Raw genomic sequence first — 18,469 nt, forward strand, 5'->3', positions numbered from 1 at the left:
GTGACACCGAAGGGGGGGGAGGGTTCCGATCAGCGGAAGTTCCACTTTAGGGTGGAGCCCCGCTTTACCTGCCCTCAAAAAAAAAAATACATACACATTTACATTATGGAATATGCATATTTCTTTCTCGTACATCACGGGACACAGAGACTCAGTAATTACTGGTGGGTTATAGGGTATCACTAGGTGATTGGACACTGGCACACCCTAGACAGGAAGTTTAATCCCCCATATAACCCCTCCCCCTACTGGAGGTACCTCAGTTTTTTCGCCAGTGTCTTAGGTGTTGGTCACAAGTAAAGATGTGCTGTGCTGAACTCCGCTGGAATATCCTTACTGGGGCCAGCTATGCAACCGGATCCATTCAAGGTGTCTTTTCCAGGCCGAATTGGATGGTACCCGGGCCTCGTGTCCGAAGAAACAAGGTTTTACCTGTAACACTTCTCTTTTTAGAGAGCTGGACCCTGGGATCCAGTATTTGTTTTTTTCAGCCATATTCCTGGCAGGGTGCTTTACGGGCCCAGAACTGCGGATCCCCCTATTCAAGGGGGCCCCAGTCTAAAGGTTTTTTTCCTAATGGAGCCCACCGCGAGAGGTGAAGATTGGGCCTGTTGTTCAGACCCTGCAGCTGGATAAGGTAAGGGAGACTCCTCAAGAATCTTTCTAATTCTAGTAGGTTTTTCCTTTTAAGTAAATGTATACTGTGCCTATAGTCACCACCGGGGGCTGCCAAGAGCACATAACTTTTCATGTCTGATCTGTCCGCTGGATGTCCACGCTCTATGCTCCTCCAGCCATGCTCCAGGGAGGATGAAGGTAAGGGGTTTTTTTCCTTCCGGGATTCTCCCTCCACGGATTAGGGGGCTGAGACGGGCCTGGGCAGAGAGCGGTAATATACCCCGCCGCCGTCCGCCCCGTCCACTGCCGCCATTACAGCGGGTTCACATCCACCGGCCCTTCCCTCTACTCTGTGACACAGAGCTGACAGGCGCATGTGAGTGTGGGAGACGCAGACATTCCCAGGCAGCATTTACTTAGGCACCAGACTGAGTCTTAAGTAGCATCGGCAGTTGCTGAACTACGGGGCTCAGCAGTCAGTGCATTTTTTGTGGTACCTCTACCTTTTGTTGCTTTGCACTATAGGTAAAAGAGGTACAAGTACCCCGAAGAATAGGGGTTCTAAGGGGTCCCCTTCAGGCTCTGAGGACCCCCCTCTGCAGCACCTTCCCCCCTGCAGGACCCGGGGAGGCTGGCCAGGTAGAGCCATCGGGGTCAGGGGCTGCAACTGCTTCTGGCACTTCAGCCCCTGTGTACATTACACAGGAGGTTTTTCCCTCAACCATAAACGGTTTAGAGGAAAGATTAGTGGCCTTAATCGCATCTTCACTCAGTGGAAGAAAACGCACTAGGCCTCCCTCTGTCACCCAAGACCCTCAGAGTGAGGAACTCTGGGATAAAGGCGAGGAATCCCCCTCAGAGGATCGGGAAGAAACTGATGATTCCACTTCTGACGATTCTAGTGGAGAAGGGCCCTCTTCAGCTTCTCAGGATGAGAAAATATTGGTGCAGATCCTTGCTGGATTGGTCCGTTCCACGTTTAAGTTACCTGTACCTGAGTCAGTTAAAGAACCCTCTTCTCTGGGTTCACTGAAACCTCCTCAAACTGCACATGCTTTTCCTGTGCTTGGTTTGCTGGAAAGGCTCATCTATTCTGAGTGGGATCACCCAGATAAACATTTTTTTTCCTCCTAAAAAGTTTTCTACACTTTATCCTTTGGAGGAAAAATTTACTAAGATGTGGGGTATACCGGCAGTTGACACCCTCATTTCCTCAGTAAACAAAAGCCTGACTTGTCCTGTTGACAACGCTCAGATGCTTAGGGATCCAACTGATAAGAAAATGGAATTCCTATTAAAAAATGTCAGAGATTCTACCCTTCAGAGCTCTCGCCTTACGCTTGGATTGATACACATGCGTAGAATCTTGTGGCTGAAAAATTGGTCAGCCGAATCACCATGTAAGAAACTCCTGGCGGGATTTCCCTTTCGTGGTGCAAAACTGTTTGGAGAGGACTTGGACAATTATATCCGAAGGATCTCTAGTGGGAAAAGCACCCTTTTACCAGTCAAGAAAAGGAGTAAATGTTCCTCCTTTAAACGGGTGCTTTCTCCAGTGCCAAGGCCATCAGCCTCCAGGCATTCACGACGGCCTCCTCCGTCAGGCTCTAAGGTTAAAACTCAAAGTCAACCCCACGGACAAAAGAAGTCCTGTCGAGAAGGTCTTCATGACAAAACGCTAAGACCACCTTATGAAGGGGCGCCCCCGCTCACTCGAGTGGGGGGAATACTACTAAAATTCTCAGGGCTCTGGCAGGAGGAATTTTGGGACAAGTGGGTGGTCTCCACAATAGGTTACAAACTAGAATTCCGAGAATTCCCTTCTCCTCATTTCCTCAGATCAAATGTACCCAGAGACCCAGAGAAAAAGAAGTCTCTCCTCCTAGCGTTGGAGCGACTATTGTTGCAAAAAGTTATCATGGTAGTTCCCATGCAAGAGCAGGGATTGGGGTTTTATTCAAACCTTTTCACGATGCCGAAGCCAAACGGAGATGTCAGACCCATTCTGGATCTCAAAGATCTAAACAGATTTCTAGAGATACGGTCCTTTCGCATGGAATTGATCCGATCGGTAGTCTCCATCCTATAAGGAGGAGAATTTCTGGCGTCAATAGACATCAAGGATACGTACCTGATGTAGCTCATCAAAAGTTCCTGCGTTTCGAAGTAGAAAAACACCACTTTCAGTTCGTAGCTCTGCCTTTCGGGCTAGCTACTGCACCTCGGGTGTTTACAAAGATCTTGGCCCCTCCTCTGGCCAGATTAAGGACCCAAGGTATGATAATTGCATACCTAGACGACTTGCTCTTGATAGACCAGTCAGTAGCCCGCCTGGACCAAAATTTGGTCACCACAATCAACTACCTGGAATGCCTAGGTTGGGTCCTCAACTTAGAGAAGTCTTATTTAAAACCAGTAAGAAGACTAGAGTATTTGGGTCTGGTCATAGATACAGCCCAGCAGAGGGTATTCCTACCCCAAGCTAAGATTAGTGCTATAAGAGAACTGATTCAGGTAGTCGGGGCAAAGAAGGGTCCTTCTATTCGTCTTTGTATGAGGCTGTTGGGGAAGATGGTGGCTTCATTCAAAGCAGTTCCCTACACTCAGTTTCATTCAAGGCTACAGCAAAACAGTATCCTATCGGCCTGGAACAAGAAGGTTCAGGCATTAGATTTTCCGATGCATCTGTCCCCTACAACGCGTCGGAGCCTCAGCTGGTGGTTGATACCCGAAAAAACTGCGGAAAGGAAAATCCCTTTTACCAGTTACCTGGACAGTGGTAACAACAGATGCCAGTCTTTCGGGTTGGGGGGGGCAGTCCTGGAACAGTCGACTGTCCAAGGGAGATGGTCTAGGACCAAAAGGGCCTTACCCATCAACATTCTGGAGATCCGTGCGGGGTATCTAGCCCTAAAAGCCTGGACACTCAGGTTGCAGGGCTGCCCTGTCAGGATCCAGTCCGACAATGCCACAGCAGTGGCTTATATCAATCACCAAGGGGGCACCAAGAGTCGTGCAGCTCAGGAAGAAGTAAACCAGATCTTGATCTGGGCAGAAAGACATGTGCCATGCATATCGGCAGTCTTCATTCCGGGGGTAGAAAACTGGCAGGCGGACTACTTGAGCCGCCAGCAGTTAGTACCAGGGGAATGGTCTCTCCACCCCGACGTCTTTTTTGCCATATGCTAGAGATGGGGGGGGGGGGGGGGTGTTCCGGATGTAGATCTCTTTGCGTCCAGGTTCAACAACAAGGTCGTCAACTTTGTGTCAAGAATGAGGGATCCTTTTGCATGCGGGACAGATGCGTTGGTTACTCCATGGCATCAGTTCTCTCTGATTTATGTGTTCCCTCCTATTCTGCTACTGCCAAGACTGCTTTGCAGGATCAGGCAGGAACAGAAGTCGGTGCTTCTGGTGGCCCCAGCATGGCCCAGAAGAGCTTGGTATGCAGAAATAGTGAAGACGGCGGTAGGCTCTCCTTGGACCCTACCGTCCCGTCCAGACCTGCTATCCCAGGGACCGGTATTCTATCCTACCTTACAGGCACTAAATTTAAAGGTTTGGCTATTGAAACCCACATTCTGAAGAATCGTGGGCTTTCGGGCCCTGTGATATCTACCTTGATTAATGCAAGAAAGCCAGCTTCCAGAATGATTTATCATAGAGTCTGGAAAGCATATATCTTCTGGTGTGAATCCAGGGGTTGGCACCCCAGAAAATATATCATAGGCAGAATCCTCGAATTTCTGCAAAATGGCCTTGAGTAGCATCAAGGGCCAAGTCTCGGCCTTATCGGTTCTGTTTCAATGTCCACTTGCTTCACACTCTTTGGTCCGAAGCTTTATACAAGGGGCAACGCGCCTTAATCCTCCAGTTAGAACCCCTGGGATTTGAATGGTTCTGTCAGCTTTACAGAAGCAGCCTTTTGAACCTATACATCAAATTCCCTTAGTTCTGTTGACAAGAAAATTAATTTTTCTGGTGGCCATTTCTTCTGCCTGAAGGATATCATAATTAGTGTCTCTCTCTTGTAAAGAACCGTATCTGATAATGCACAAGGATAGAGTGGTGTTACGCCCTCATCCTAGTTTTCTATCGAAGGTGCTCTCAGGTTTTCATCTGAACCAAGATATTGTTCTGCCTTCCTTTTTTCCAAATCCCTGTTCTACGGAAGAGAAGTCACTATATTCTTTGGATGTAGTGAAAGCAATCAAAGCCTATCTGGAAGCAACGGCTCAGGTTCAAAAACTGCATCAAAATCTACCATTGCTAAATGGATTCGACAAGTAATTGTTCAAGCTTATGGTTTGAAGCAAAAGATTCCACCTTTTCAGATCAAGGCGCACTCCACTAGGGCTATTAGTGCTTCGTGGGCAGTGCATCACCAGGCCCATCTGCAAGGCTCAAATCTGCAAGGCCACAACCTGGTCATCAATCCATACATTCACCAAATTTTTTCAGGTGGATTTGAGAAGGCATGAGGACATCGCCTTTGGGCGTAGTGTGCTGCAGGCAGCGGTACAGGGTCCTCAGGTCTGAGTACACCCTATGTTGTGTGGTTCCCCTCCCCTCAGATAGCATTGCTCTGGGACATCCCACCAGTAATTACTGAGTCTCTTTGTCCCATGATGTACGAGAAAGAAAATAGGATTTTTATAACAGCTTACCTGTAAATCCTTTTCTTTTGAGGTACATCATGAGACACAGAGGTCCTTCCCCTCTTCTAATACACTTATATTGCTTTGCTACAAAACTGAGGTACCGCCAGTAGGGGGAGGGGTTATATGGGGGATTGAACTTCCTGTCTAGGGTGTGCCAGTGTCCAATCACCTAGTGATACCTTATAACCCACCAGTAATTACTGAGTCTCTGTGTCCCGTGATGTACCTCAAAAGAGAAGGATTTTACAGGTAAGCTGTTAGAAAAAATAGGATTTTTATAATTGTGGCTGTTTGTGTTAATTGATGCCTGTTCTGTGTATCTAAAAGACACAATATTCATTGTTCCATGTTTAAAAGCATGATCTAGATAATTTGAAGTGTTTTACGTAGGATGTTGGGCGGGTGCTGTTACATACACATTTTGCTAATTCATCCTGCCAAGTGAAGTTAAAAACATCAAACAACATCTACCCTACAGTGTAACAATGCTGTGTTCCCTCTTCATCAGGCAGTGTCATGAATGGATATCAGGTTTCTCCTTATCCAGAAATTGATCAATTCATATGGTCACTTGTCACAAGAGAAGGATTCCAAGGCGGTATGTTTCCTGGGGTTTGTGCCATTTAGAACTAAAATATTATTTCATACTTCCAGTGCTTTCTTAAGGAAAGTAGCTATTGCCAACCTTTTCTGGAAATGCTAACGGCTTTGTTAATAACCCTCTGGTTTAGATTCTTTGTGAGTCACTGACCTAAGGCAAATATAGGTCAGAAGTCAGAAGAATTTATCTGCTTACTTGTTCTGGGCCAGTGCCTCAAAGAAATGATGCAAGAGATAGTAGAGCCAGCAAGTAGTATTTTCAAAATAGGACTACAATGGCTACCAGAGGAACTGGCACTTGCTTTCTTTTACTGTAACCTTGTTATTGGATACATGATTTGCAAAATTACAAATTGTAATGTTTCTACATAATTGTAGGGCTCCATTATACCATGTGAACTAATAATTTTTCTGGGATTTCTTGATGGTTTAACTCTAGATAAATATGAGAAAAATGTTTGCAGATGGTTTTAATGGTTCAGTATCACATAAGACTACTGGGACCCGTTTATAACCGATATTCCCTCTATGCCACTATGTTTGTCCACATTGCAGCCTGCTATTTACAGCCTATTCATGAAAAGCAGACACATAGTCTGGGGTGTCTCACAGAGATTTTTGTACTTCGTGGATTATAAGGAACATCACAATTGGAGGAGAGGCCAGCCACATGACTGACAGGCTCTCCTCTGTTGATTTGATAGTGCTACAATATGTACATTTAGGCTGCTTTCACACTGGGGCGGTATTCAGGCGTTACAGCGCTAAAAATAGCGCCTGTGTAACGCCTGAAAAAAACCGGCCCCTCCGGCTTTCACACTGGAGCGATGCGCTGGCAGGACGGTGAAAAAAGTCCTGCTAGCCGCATCTTTGCAGCGGTGAAGGAGCGGTGTATTCACCGCTCCTATACCGCTCCTACCCATTGAAATCAATGGGACACCGCGGCAATACCGCCGGCAAAGCGCCGCTGCAGCGGCGCTTTGCGGGCGGGTTTAACCCCTTTTCGGCTGCTAGCGGGGGTTAAAACCACCCCGCTAGCGCCCGCACACCGCCGCTAAAACGACGGTAAAGCGCCGCTAACCGACGCTGCTCCCGCCCCAGTGTGAAAGCAGCCTTATGGACCACATCACTTACTATGTTTTATAGATGTGCATTTATTTTTAAGCTGAACTGTAGGAAACCAAAAATTCACTATTACAGTGGGGCTGCATCCCCGCACTCCAGCAGCCTAAGGTCCTGACACCATTTATTTTAACAGGACTCACGTTTGTGAAGCTGTGCTTTATAAATGTACAACATTTTTTTAATTGGCTGTAAGGACATGGTGCTGCTTTATAAAAGTGTCCTAGGTGTTCAGAGACACCAAATGTTTAGATCAGAGTACTCTAAACATTGGTGTACAGTATATAACATTTGTTTCCCTTTATACCTGTACTGTGGATTGGAATGATGATTATACTGTACATATGCAAAGAACTCAGTTTTTTTCCCATTTATGACTGGCCTGCACAAACTTAGGCCCCTTTCACACATGCAGACTGTTCATTTCATCAGCTCAGTCACATCCAAACACATGAAGTATTCATCAGTTTTTCAGCAGTTTTTTGTTTAAAAATGGATGAAAAACAGACCATTTGTCAGTTTACATCCATTTTTAGTCCGATCCCTTTTTTTTAACAGAAGAAAATTAGAGCTTTGATCAGTTTAAAAAACAAATGTTGATGGATGCAGATGTAAACTGATCATCCATTTACATCCGTTTTTCCATACAGATGCAAGGATGTCTGTTTGTTTTTCACCCCTCAACAGATGGATCAAAAACGAACAACATGTGTGAAAGGGGCCTTACATGGACGCTATACTGTATCTTAATGAGTTTTATAGAATATGATTGTTTCTGGTGATTTACACAAACTATTCTTCTGGTTGCTCATGCTGTAAAAAACACAATGTATTATGATTTGGGACTTTAGACTGTTGATATGAGAACATTTGAGTCTCATACACACTGACAAAAATGTTTTTTCTTTTTTTTTTAATGCCTCTGAATGCAGCTATATTTTAGCCAATGTATCCATACCTATTGTGATGTTTATGTTTGCATTTTATAGCGGTGTTCAGGGGAATAAATAAAATGCCACAAACCTGCATTCGGAGAGAAAAACTTATGGGCATATTTTATGCATATACGCTCGTACATGCGCACATATTGCTTCTAATGGCTAGAATAAATTAGTATTCTAGCCAACAGAGTTTACGCGCATACACTTCTAAATGGCATATGGCCAGAAACGCAAGTAATTATTATTATTATTATTAAGATTCAACGTACATGGACCCAGCGTAGTGTAGCCTTATTTTATACTTTGTGGCAAATCATTTTGGTGCATTTTTATTTGCAATAATTGTATTTGGTATAAACATGTAAATAAGCATTTTTTTTTTCATTAAAATAAGAGTTTTTTTGTTGTGTAATTTGCATAAGGTATTCGACAGTGGAACTACTTTGCTTTAGAGGAATTGCTTGTCTATGACACAACTAACTATCGCTGGTGTGAAAACATAGGCCGTGCTCACAAAAGCAACAATGTCATGTAAGTTGTTCCCTTTTAGAAATGTATCAGACACAAAGTCCAGTGAGAAATAGGTGATATTTTATTGTAGTTAAGCAGAAGATAGGAGCATTGCTATAACTCTAATACCACCCTTGCTTTATATTTCATTCTTTGGTAGATGAAGTTTACATTGTTCTGTGTGTTTGCATAAGGGGTATAACTTACAGTTAGTAGGATGTGTCCCTTGTGCAGATTCATCTTCTTTTAGTTAAAATCTTCATAAGTACCTGAACTCCACCCCTCCTTAATCTTACGGTTCAGCGGGGGGGGGGGGATACAGTTAACGGGCTGTCATAGCCTCTCAATAAGAAAGCCTGACTATGCCTTTTTCTACCTAGCTGCTCTATTCATAGAAGCTTTACTACAGCTTTTATGAATAAGGCAGGATCTAAGAATGGAGGATGGGTGGATGATTAAAAGGTTCACACCCTCCATTCATAGATCCTGTTTCATTCATAGAAGCTGTAGTACAGTGCAGCTAGGAGGAAAGGGTGGGCATAGTTGGGCTCTCTCTTGATGAGAGCATGTGGCAACCACTTACAAGTATTAAACCCCACTACACTGGAAGTTTATGGAGGTAGGGAGCGAACAAGAAGACTGTCACTAAAAGAAATGGAATCGACACAAGGGACATATCCTACTGACTGTAAGTTATGTCAATTGTGCTGATTGTCTGGTTTTGTTTTTAGCTACACTTCGGCTTTAACCATTTTTCAGTGTCCTAAACCCTTGGTGGCCATGCAACCTTCTCACCCTGCATTCCCATAGCATGCACCTTGAGACACAAAGTCTTTGATCTTTTGCATATTAAAAGACAGTGTGTGTAAAGGAATCTGCCTTGCTGCATTCAAAACTGGATGGAATGTGAAGGATAACAGGTGGGAGGGGAAAGGACTGAGAATAGAACCAGAATGTGTACTCTATCTGGTATCTACTACTACAACCACTTCATTCATTGGTGCAGGTATCCCTTAATATTAGACTGACCAGTCCAACACACTGGACAAGAGAAATCACCTGATTCCCTTATCCACACTAAACACTAAAAACAGTATACATGGACAAATCTGCAGTGCTAGCTACTTGAACAGTACCTGTATATGGATGCTGGTGCTGTTTACCTGAGAATTTTCTGCCCAGTTCTCTAGACAATAGTCAATTGAAGAAAACTAAACTGTTGTCAAACCTAGTGGTGCCAATAAGGCCACATATGGAACAAATTAAATCAGTATATAGCCAGGTTAAGTAAAATTACCTTTTGTGAATCTGATCTTCGCCAATACATTATGCTACAGAGTTGGTCAAAGTTATACAGATGTTAGAAGCCAATCGGGGCAATCTAGGTACTAGCAGAGAGTTTAAAATACTGCCAAGAATATGTACTTCTACTGACAATAAAAGATATCAAAACAGGCCCCATCTGCAGCTTTTTTGGAAAAAAGTGTGCTGGCATGAATGGCATAAATAGGGTAGTGGAAGCAGTATTACTGATACTTAAAAGAGAAGTATGGCCAAAGCTCTTTTGGCCATATTTCTAATGTGGGTCAGAGGAATGCACTTATTTCTGCACTCCTGTGACCCAGATTCTGCAGACAGCGGTCTAAAGTCTGCTGTCAGCTGATGTCACAGAGTCGGACCAAGCTCTGCAGGGATCCTGATAATGTCAGGATCTGCCCAGGTGCCTAACCAGCAGCTGGCTCAGCCTCTTGGCAAGTTGAGTTTGAGCAAGCCAGTCTCACTTCACTGGTGTGTTGGAGGAGTAGAACAGAATGCTGGTGACTGAAAGTCACTGCTCTTTGCTCAGTGAAGATTGAGAACTGAGTGATCAGCGGGCATATGATTGCTCAGTTCTTGGTCTTGGAGTCAGATGGGGACAGCTGCAGCATCGAATTGATGCTGCAGCCATCTAGATAAGTATGTACCGTATGTTTATTTTTTTCCAATCCCACACTTCTCCTTTTAATGTACAGTAACCTTTAGCAATAAATCCTATTTAAGATTGCTGCTTTTATATGACATACAGACATATGTACAACATTATATGTTATGGGATGTGTACTTATTGGTTGGTGTGACTTACTGAACTTTGCATCTTACTTTTGCTTTTTATGGTATTTTTTATTTAATTTAAATTGTTTGTCTAGCTTTGTACAATCAGTCCATTAATCATTTACTTTAAGCAATACAGTAACTCCCTTGCACTGTTTATAGTATCTTGTTTTGATCTATTTCATAATCTAGATGGCATCTTACATTTATATACTTGGTTGTTTCCTAATTGTATATGCAGTGTTTGCATCTTATGATCATATTCATTCATTACTCATTTGGCAATGGAGTATTTATTGGGGTTCATTATTGCAAATTAATCTATTTTGACATTCTAAATATGTACAGCCTTTAATAACAACCAGTCACATTTTTAGCTTTCACAGATTTTAAATCCGACCTGTAAAGGCCTATTTTTGATAGTGTCTTCACTTCTGTAAATTTTTCGTATAACACCTAACTTGGCTTTGTTCAATTGACCATGTTCTTGTTTAAAGAATTTACAGTATATTGCAAAGTTACTATGAGCAGTGATTGCTTTACCACTATGCATTCACTGGATATATGGGAGTGGGTAATTATTTTAATAGGGAACCGGTAATCAAAACTTGTAATATTGATAGTTAAAATAATACAACCCACAAAAGATCTTTTCACATGTAACAATGTCTACGTTCACCTGAAGTGAGTGCATGTTGCTTTGCATGTTAGGCGAGCTGTATCATTTGTATGGACATTGCCTGGCTGTTCACTAGGATTTCATTGTCCCATCTCTCTCTTTAGGCTTCTGGTAGATCTGAAGAGAGATGTTTGGTATCAGAAATGCCATGATCCAATTTGTAGGGTACAGAACTTTAAGTCTGATTGTAAGTCATTTTTGTCATGTCATTTCACATGTGTGTTTTTTTTTTCTTCAAATATAATCTAGCAGATTCTTATATTATTTATGATATAGATTATTATTATATAGATTATATCAGTATTTTGTGATTTATTATATTTTGTATGCCAAGTTTGTACCAGTTTTGTTCTCTTACAAGAATAATTTTTACAACCGCTCTTTTACCATATAATCATCATCATTGTTGTGGTTTGTTTTTATCACAGGTTATCCTTTACCTCCTGAAGTATGTCTTCCATCTATTTTTAAAGAGGTATGTTAATCTCATGTTCGAATTGCCTTGAATGCTTTCATACCTAGCCTTAGAAATTATTATTTGTATAAAATATAACATCTTGGCCAGCAAACTGCCAAAATCCATCTAGTTAAAACAGTTGTCCTCATATAGAGCATTCCCACATCAGAATGTGCATGTATTGAGAGATTGTTACTTCTTATTAGAGGGTGTAAGCCCTGAGCTATTTCCTTGCTGTGATCAACACCTGTCTGCTCAGTGCTGTCTGAAAGTGGTTGGTGTTGGAACAGTGGAGCAGTCAGATCTCCCTGAATCATAGGCTCAGTCATGGTTGACCTTGCACCACCTCCTGTTTTACACCAGGGACCATTTTTCTTGAGCCTTTTTTTCTTCTAAAGAAAAATGAAGCCATTTAAGCAAACCACATATATTTTGCCACTTTTTAAATGACTACTGCAGTAAAGCATAAATCACCATGAGAAAAATGTTAACATTAAATCCATGGAATTCTTTGACACCTTGGCTGTCAGAGGTAGCGTTGTTACTATATACAGCTTTTGCTTTCTGTGCATTGTTTGAATGGCAGCTGTGTGTTCCTTAGGAGTCTATGGGAGGGACAGTTACAGTAGTTTAGAAAGTAAAGAGGAGGCAGGTTTCCAAGGCAGGATAACTAATAAAGAATGTCACAGATTAATGTGAATTGTACGTTAGACTTGGTACCCACTGTTCTTTAGACGTCGGCTTCCTGGATTTCTTAATACATTTCTCATTATGGGTGTGTTTGCTGTTTAGGACTTTTTTTATTATTATTATTATTATTATTAATTAGGGCAAATTTAAAGATGCTGCAAGCCAGATTTCTGATTTTTCCCCAAAAGTGTTGCATCAGTTGTAGCTGCAGACCTAAAAAAACACCTGCAGTTTTTACATTTGAGTTGCAGTAAATGTTCAGGTATTTGCCATCTACTGTATTTCATATCAATTGGGACTGTTTTTAAGAAACATAGTCACCAATAAGCATTTATGACAATTGTCAGTCTTTAAAAGGAGCTCCACACCCAACCCCCCCCCCCCCCCCCACACACGTAAAAAATATAAGCCAGCAGCTACAGTATTTGTAGTCTTTTACAATTAGGACACTTGCCTGTCCAGGGATCTCACGATGTTAGCACCCCAACCAATCTTTCAATCAGCTCTCCACCATCATGCCTTCTAAGGGAAACCAGCAGTGAAGCCTTGCTGCTTCACAGCCGTTTCCCTACTGCGCAGGTGCAAAGTGTGATGGGCTTTGTGAATGGCCCAGGGTGGGGGAAGGAGGAGGGGGACCGAACTTCTAAGGGATCTCGCCGCATGTCAAAAATGCCAAATGTGCCAATGGGAAGAAACAAACAATTGGAGCTTCCCGTTTTGGGTGAGCTCCGCTTTGAGGTCTAATAACACAACACAAACCTTGGGCCAAGCAGGTCCAGTCGAATGGTTTCAATTACAAAATTATGTGGCTGCCGGATGTGCTGTAATATAATGTATCTACATAAGTATGTGGCGCTGTGTTCTGGCAGCAGTGTTGGCGACTTCCCTTCTGCTGCTGGATTTAAAGAGAGTCCACCATTCAGGAGGAGCCTTGTATTTTATCAATGAATACAAGGCTTCCTGTGATTGGCCAAGCCTCTCCACCATCATCCACCTGCCTCTCCACCAAGACTTCTTAGAGGAAGTATTGTATTCATTGATAAACATACAAGGCTTCTGCTGAATGGTGGAGAAACACTCAACCTGACTTTTTTAAATCTGGCAGCAGAAGGGAAGTTGCCCTACTGCTACCAGCAATTACCCCTGCCTAATTTATATAGCTAATGCTATTAGAGCACTGCAATTTCCTTGTTTTGCAATGGAAATAATTTGTTTTGGGCAAGGTGGCACAAGGTAACTCTTTTGCGAGACAATAAAACTGGAAATCTACTTTAAACAAAACGTTTTGTTGGGAGTACATAAAAAAAGCAAAAAAAAAAAAAAACGAAAGGCTTTGTTGATCGACAATCTTACCTCCGTTATGAGCCCTGAGCAGTTGCTGACATACTTCAGGAAATGCTGGTTGAGTCGCTAACCCAAAACAAGTTTGCAGATCAGGAAAGTCAGAAGTTCTAATCTACATACTTGTTCTACATCAGTGACCCAATGTATTAAGGGAGAAGGGTTAGCATGAGCGCCAGGCAACTAGAATTTTTAGATGGATAGGTTAGCAATGGTAGTCCATATATTTCTCTTGTGATAAGTTTCCTTTAAGTAGCGATTCAGGTTCTTACAACTTCCCAGTCCTTACCAATGTTTTTTTTCAAAAGAGTAGTTTCTTATTGTGACCACCAGAGGGGGACATTTAACTGCAAGTTACACCTATCAAAGGTCGAGATGATGTTTTTTAAGTGAATGATACTGTTAATGGCACACCATAGAGTGAAATTTTAGATAACCGTTTGCAGACAGTTTGGGTAATAGTTTAGGAAAGGCCCTTTCCACTCAAGCAGGACTGTGCACAAAGCCAGCTTTATAAAGACATGGCTTGACCAGTGTGATGTGGAAGAATTTGAGTTGCCTGCAGAGAGCATGGACCTCAACCCTACTGAATTTCCTTGGGATGAATTAAAGGAGTTCTATGGTCACAGCATAAACATTCATTTTTTATAACATCAGCATTGCAATAGTAATACAAATAATAGTTATTTTTGACAATCGAATATAAGCATACTTGATAAATCTCCTTTCATGTTGCGAGTGCTGCCTGTCTGCTGGCCATCTCTTTTCACAATTTACTGGATTTCCAGCATGCTTTACAGCTTCTCCTCTGCTGTTTATGTTCGATTTCTAAGGACTACATATCCCATGGCACCTTTCTACCTGCAATCACTGATTTCTGAACTGACTCTGCCTCCTAAAACTCCTCTCAGCAATCTGTAGTTCTGAAAGAGGCTCTGTGATATGTGACACAGCAGTGCCTATCAACGGAGCATAGTGAATGTGTCACAGAATTCAAGGAAGCAAATGTGTGAGGATCTTTACAAAGTAAGTTTAGAAACTTCAATATTGTTCAAAGTAACAAGAGTAGGCTAAAATAACTAAAATAGAAACACTTTAAGAATTCAAAGAGTAAGCCTTCTTATCCAACATCAGTATCTGACCTCACAAACACACTTTTGGCTGAATGGACACAAATTCCCACAGACACAGACTCCACCACTCTCTGCATAGCCTGTGCCTTTTATAGCAGCAAAAGGGGGGCAGGGCAAGGTAGTTCTGTATTATTGAACACACAATGCATTGAAAAAGCATTCCTACCCCTTGAAGGTTTCCACATTTTGTCATGTTACGACCAAAAACATAAATGTATTTTATTGGAATTTTATGTGATAGACCAACACAAAGTTGCACATAATTGTGAAGTGGAAGGAAAATAGTTTATAATATTTTTTACAAATAATAAATATCTGAAAAGTGTGGTTGTGCATTTGTATTCACCCCCCCCCCCCCCCCCCCCGAGTTTGTGTTGTTCTATCACATAAAATCCCAATAAAATACATTTACGTTTCTTAGTTGTAACATGAAAAAAACGTGAAGAATTTCAAGGGGTATGAATACTTTTTCAAGGCACTGTAGTTTTGGAATGAGATGTCCATTAAGCTCATATAGCTGTAATAACCAGATATTCACAAATATTTTTCAGTAATACAGCAGCATTTTTTTTTTTTTTTTCAGTTGTGACACCCTTTAAAAGTATGCAATATCTTGAGTCACCCAGGTCTAAAATGTAAAAAACAAAGCGTTACTAAACCCACAACAGTAAAATCAGTTTGTGTATGCAGTAAAGCATGCTTGTTATACTCACTGTGGAACCTAAGGGGTTAATCCTCCATATTGTGTATAAAGGCTGTGTTATCCTGTCTTCTCTGACCCACCTCTTCTTTAACTGACTCCAACCCATCTCTTGATAGAACAGAGCATTAGGAGTCAGGATGCACATGCTCAGTTTGGTGTGTATTGCTAGAGAGTGTCTTCTTCTTTACTTTGGAGAGTACATGTGATCAGCACAAGACCAATCAGCAATGTCCAGACAGAGAGTCAGGGGAGAATGAAAACTCCTTTTACAAGCCTAAGCAGACAGTGATAAAAGTCACAAGACTATGTACTGCTAATGAGTAAAAGGTATTTAGCCGTTTATATTTATATTTACTAAAATTATTGGATATAGCAGCTCATTAATCAGATCAAGGACAGACAGTTTCCTGTGCTCACGGCACTGTGGTTGAGAAACATTGGTATAGTATATGTAAGTACAACTGTTCTACAGGGTCTTTTACTAAATGCAGTCCCATATCTAAATATAAACATTCTTATAGGAAGATGAAGACTGGTGTTTTACAATGGATGAAAATGGAAACATAAAGAGGACACAACAGTTAGATATTCATACAAAGGAACATCTGCCAGGAATGTCCGAAGAGCTTATTGGGACTTGTGAAAGAGACTGGGAAGATTGCATGGATGATGTCTGTATGCTTGAAGCTGCTGAAGATGCAGAATTGGCAGACATAGCTGATCACAGCGTTGCTGAATGGAATTCCGGACACGCTGATATTCCCGATGAACTACTATTAGAAGCTGCCATCAACGATCACGATACATCAGTGCAACAATAAACAACGTTTTCTCAGCTTGAAGTCACAGCTGTTTGTGATTTTTGCACTGGATGAGTGTTTTTATGGAGGAGCACTGACTTGTATCAGTAAATGGACATCAGGATGCAGAACCTTGAAAACTGAATCAAAGTTTTGAAAACTGCAAAAATATGCCCTTAATAATTTATCCTTCTTTTTAATAAACCCCTCTTTATTTTATTTTATTTTTTGCATGTGTGTTTTGCCATTTACGGGATGTTCAGTAGTAATGATATAGTCAAATGTTTAGAAAGCACACACTGCAGGTATAAGGAGCGGTTCATGTATATGTAGTAAAAAGATCATCTCAAATTATACATTTTTGTACTGAAATAGTGCATTCTTGTTATCACTACATTGTATAAAGTTTAAATGAGTATTTGTTATTCAAAGCTAAACTCCAGTATAATAACTTTAATTTTTATAAATTGCTTAAAGCAGAGTTCCGCCTAATTTGTTTTAATTTTATTTTAAAGTCCGCAGCTGCAAATACTGCAGCTGCTGATTTTTAAAATAAGGACACATACCTGTCCAGGGCGCTCGTGATGTCAGCACCCGAAGCCAATCTACCCCTCGGCTTTTTGGGTGCTGCCACCACCATCCTCGGTAAGGGAATCAGGAAGTGAAGCTTGTGGCTTCACTTCCTGATTCCCTTACTGGCTTTATTTCTTGTGTCTCCCAGAAGACAGAGAAGACAGCGGGCGGAGGGGGGGGGGAGAGGTGTAGATGCCCACGAGTGGCTCGGGTATCTATGCCAGGAAGTGGGAGAAAAATACCTGTATTAGACAGGTATCTGCTCCCTCCTTCACCTGAAAGGTGCCAAATGTGACACTGGAGGAGGGGAGGAACCGGAAAAGCGGAAGTTCCATTTTTGGTTGGAACTCCGCTTTAAAGTGGATGTAAACCCTCCATATACCAAGTATAATGAACTGCCTCAGATGATACACAGGGATGAAACAAAACTCCCTAAATAAGTTTTATATGTGTGTGTATATATGCTGTCTTCACATTTATCTAGTGTTAAGAAAGTGCACATTCTGTTAGAATTTTCACTTCCTCATCATAGGAGACTATTTCTGTACACTGTGAGAAAGCCGATTGGAGGAAAGGCACCCCCTCCCCACACATGCAGAGGTGAATTGTTTAGCTGGCTGCTAATCTATTTATAGCAACCTCCTCCAACACACAGCTCAGGCTGCTGTCTCCCAGAATGAGTGAGAACTTATCAGGCTGATAACAGCTAGGAAGAGACAGCTAGGAGAAAGAGACAGTTTCTGGACTTAGCTCTTTAAAGAGAGATAAGGAAACACTACAGACAGATGTGCCCAGCTCAAATTTCATGAATTGGGTTTACATCCACTTTAACCACTTGCCCACTGGGTACTTGAACCACCTTCCATAACCAGACCAATTTTCAGCTTTCAGTGCTTTCACATTTTGAATGACAATTACTCAGTCAGGCAACATTGTACCCATATGAAATTTTTGTCCATTTTTTTTCCTCACAAATGGAGCTTTCTTTTTGGTGGTATTTTATCACCTCTGGGTTTTTTATTTTTTGCGCTTTAAATGAAAAAAAAAAATGCATTTTTGTTTGTTTCTTGTTATAACACATGCAAATTAGTAATTTTTCGTCATAAATTTTGGCCAAAATTTATACTGCTACATTTCTTTGGTAAAAGTAACCCAAATCGGTGTATATTATTTGGTCTTTGTGAAAGTTAGAGTCTACAAGCTATGGTGCCAATCACTGAAAATTGATCTCGCCTGATAGGCTGTCAGTACATCTAATTTCTTGAGACCATAACAAGCAAGGACAGTATAAATACCCCCCAAATGACCCCTTTTTGGAAAGCAGACACTCCAAGGTATTTAGTAAGAGGCATGGTGAGTTTTTTGAAGTTGTAATTTTTTTACCACAATTCTTTGCAAATAAGATTTTTTTTTTCACAGAATTGTCATATTAATAGGTTATTTCTCTCTCACAGCATATGCATACCACAAAACACATTCTATTACTCCTGAGTATAGCGATAACACATGTGAGAACTTTACACAGCCTGGCCACATACAGAAGCCCAACA

The 18,469-nt window shown here is 41.6% G+C and overlaps 1 protein-coding gene across 3 annotated transcripts in view; it reads left to right on the forward strand.

Moving 5' to 3' along the window:
- Positions 1–16,565, forward strand: part of PRIMPOL (primase and DNA directed polymerase) — a 131,468-nt gene extending 114,903 nt beyond the window's left edge. For 2 of the 3 annotated variants that reach the window (XM_077477299.1, XM_077477297.1), the window contains 5 exons: positions 5,788–5,877; positions 8,365–8,473; positions 11,327–11,409; positions 11,651–11,697; positions 16,068–16,565. In XM_077477299.1, coding sequence (XP_077333425.1) covers positions 5,788–5,877; positions 8,365–8,473; positions 11,327–11,409; positions 11,651–11,697; positions 16,068–16,367 — 629 coding nt within the window. In that variant the 3' untranslated portion in view covers positions 16,368–16,565. The remainder of the gene's footprint in view (positions 1–5,787; positions 5,878–8,364; positions 8,474–11,326; positions 11,410–11,650; positions 11,698–16,067) is intronic. The other variant, XM_077477298.1, reaches the window with a different exon arrangement.
- Positions 16,566–18,469: the final 1,904 nt, after the last annotated feature.

This window comes from Lithobates pipiens, unplaced genomic scaffold, assembly GCF_037356315.1.
Source record: "Lithobates pipiens isolate NorthernLeopardFrog02 unplaced genomic scaffold, aLitPip1_a1.2 Scaffold_13, whole genome shotgun sequence".
NCBI lineage: Eukaryota > Metazoa > Chordata > Amphibia > Anura > Ranidae > Lithobates > Lithobates pipiens.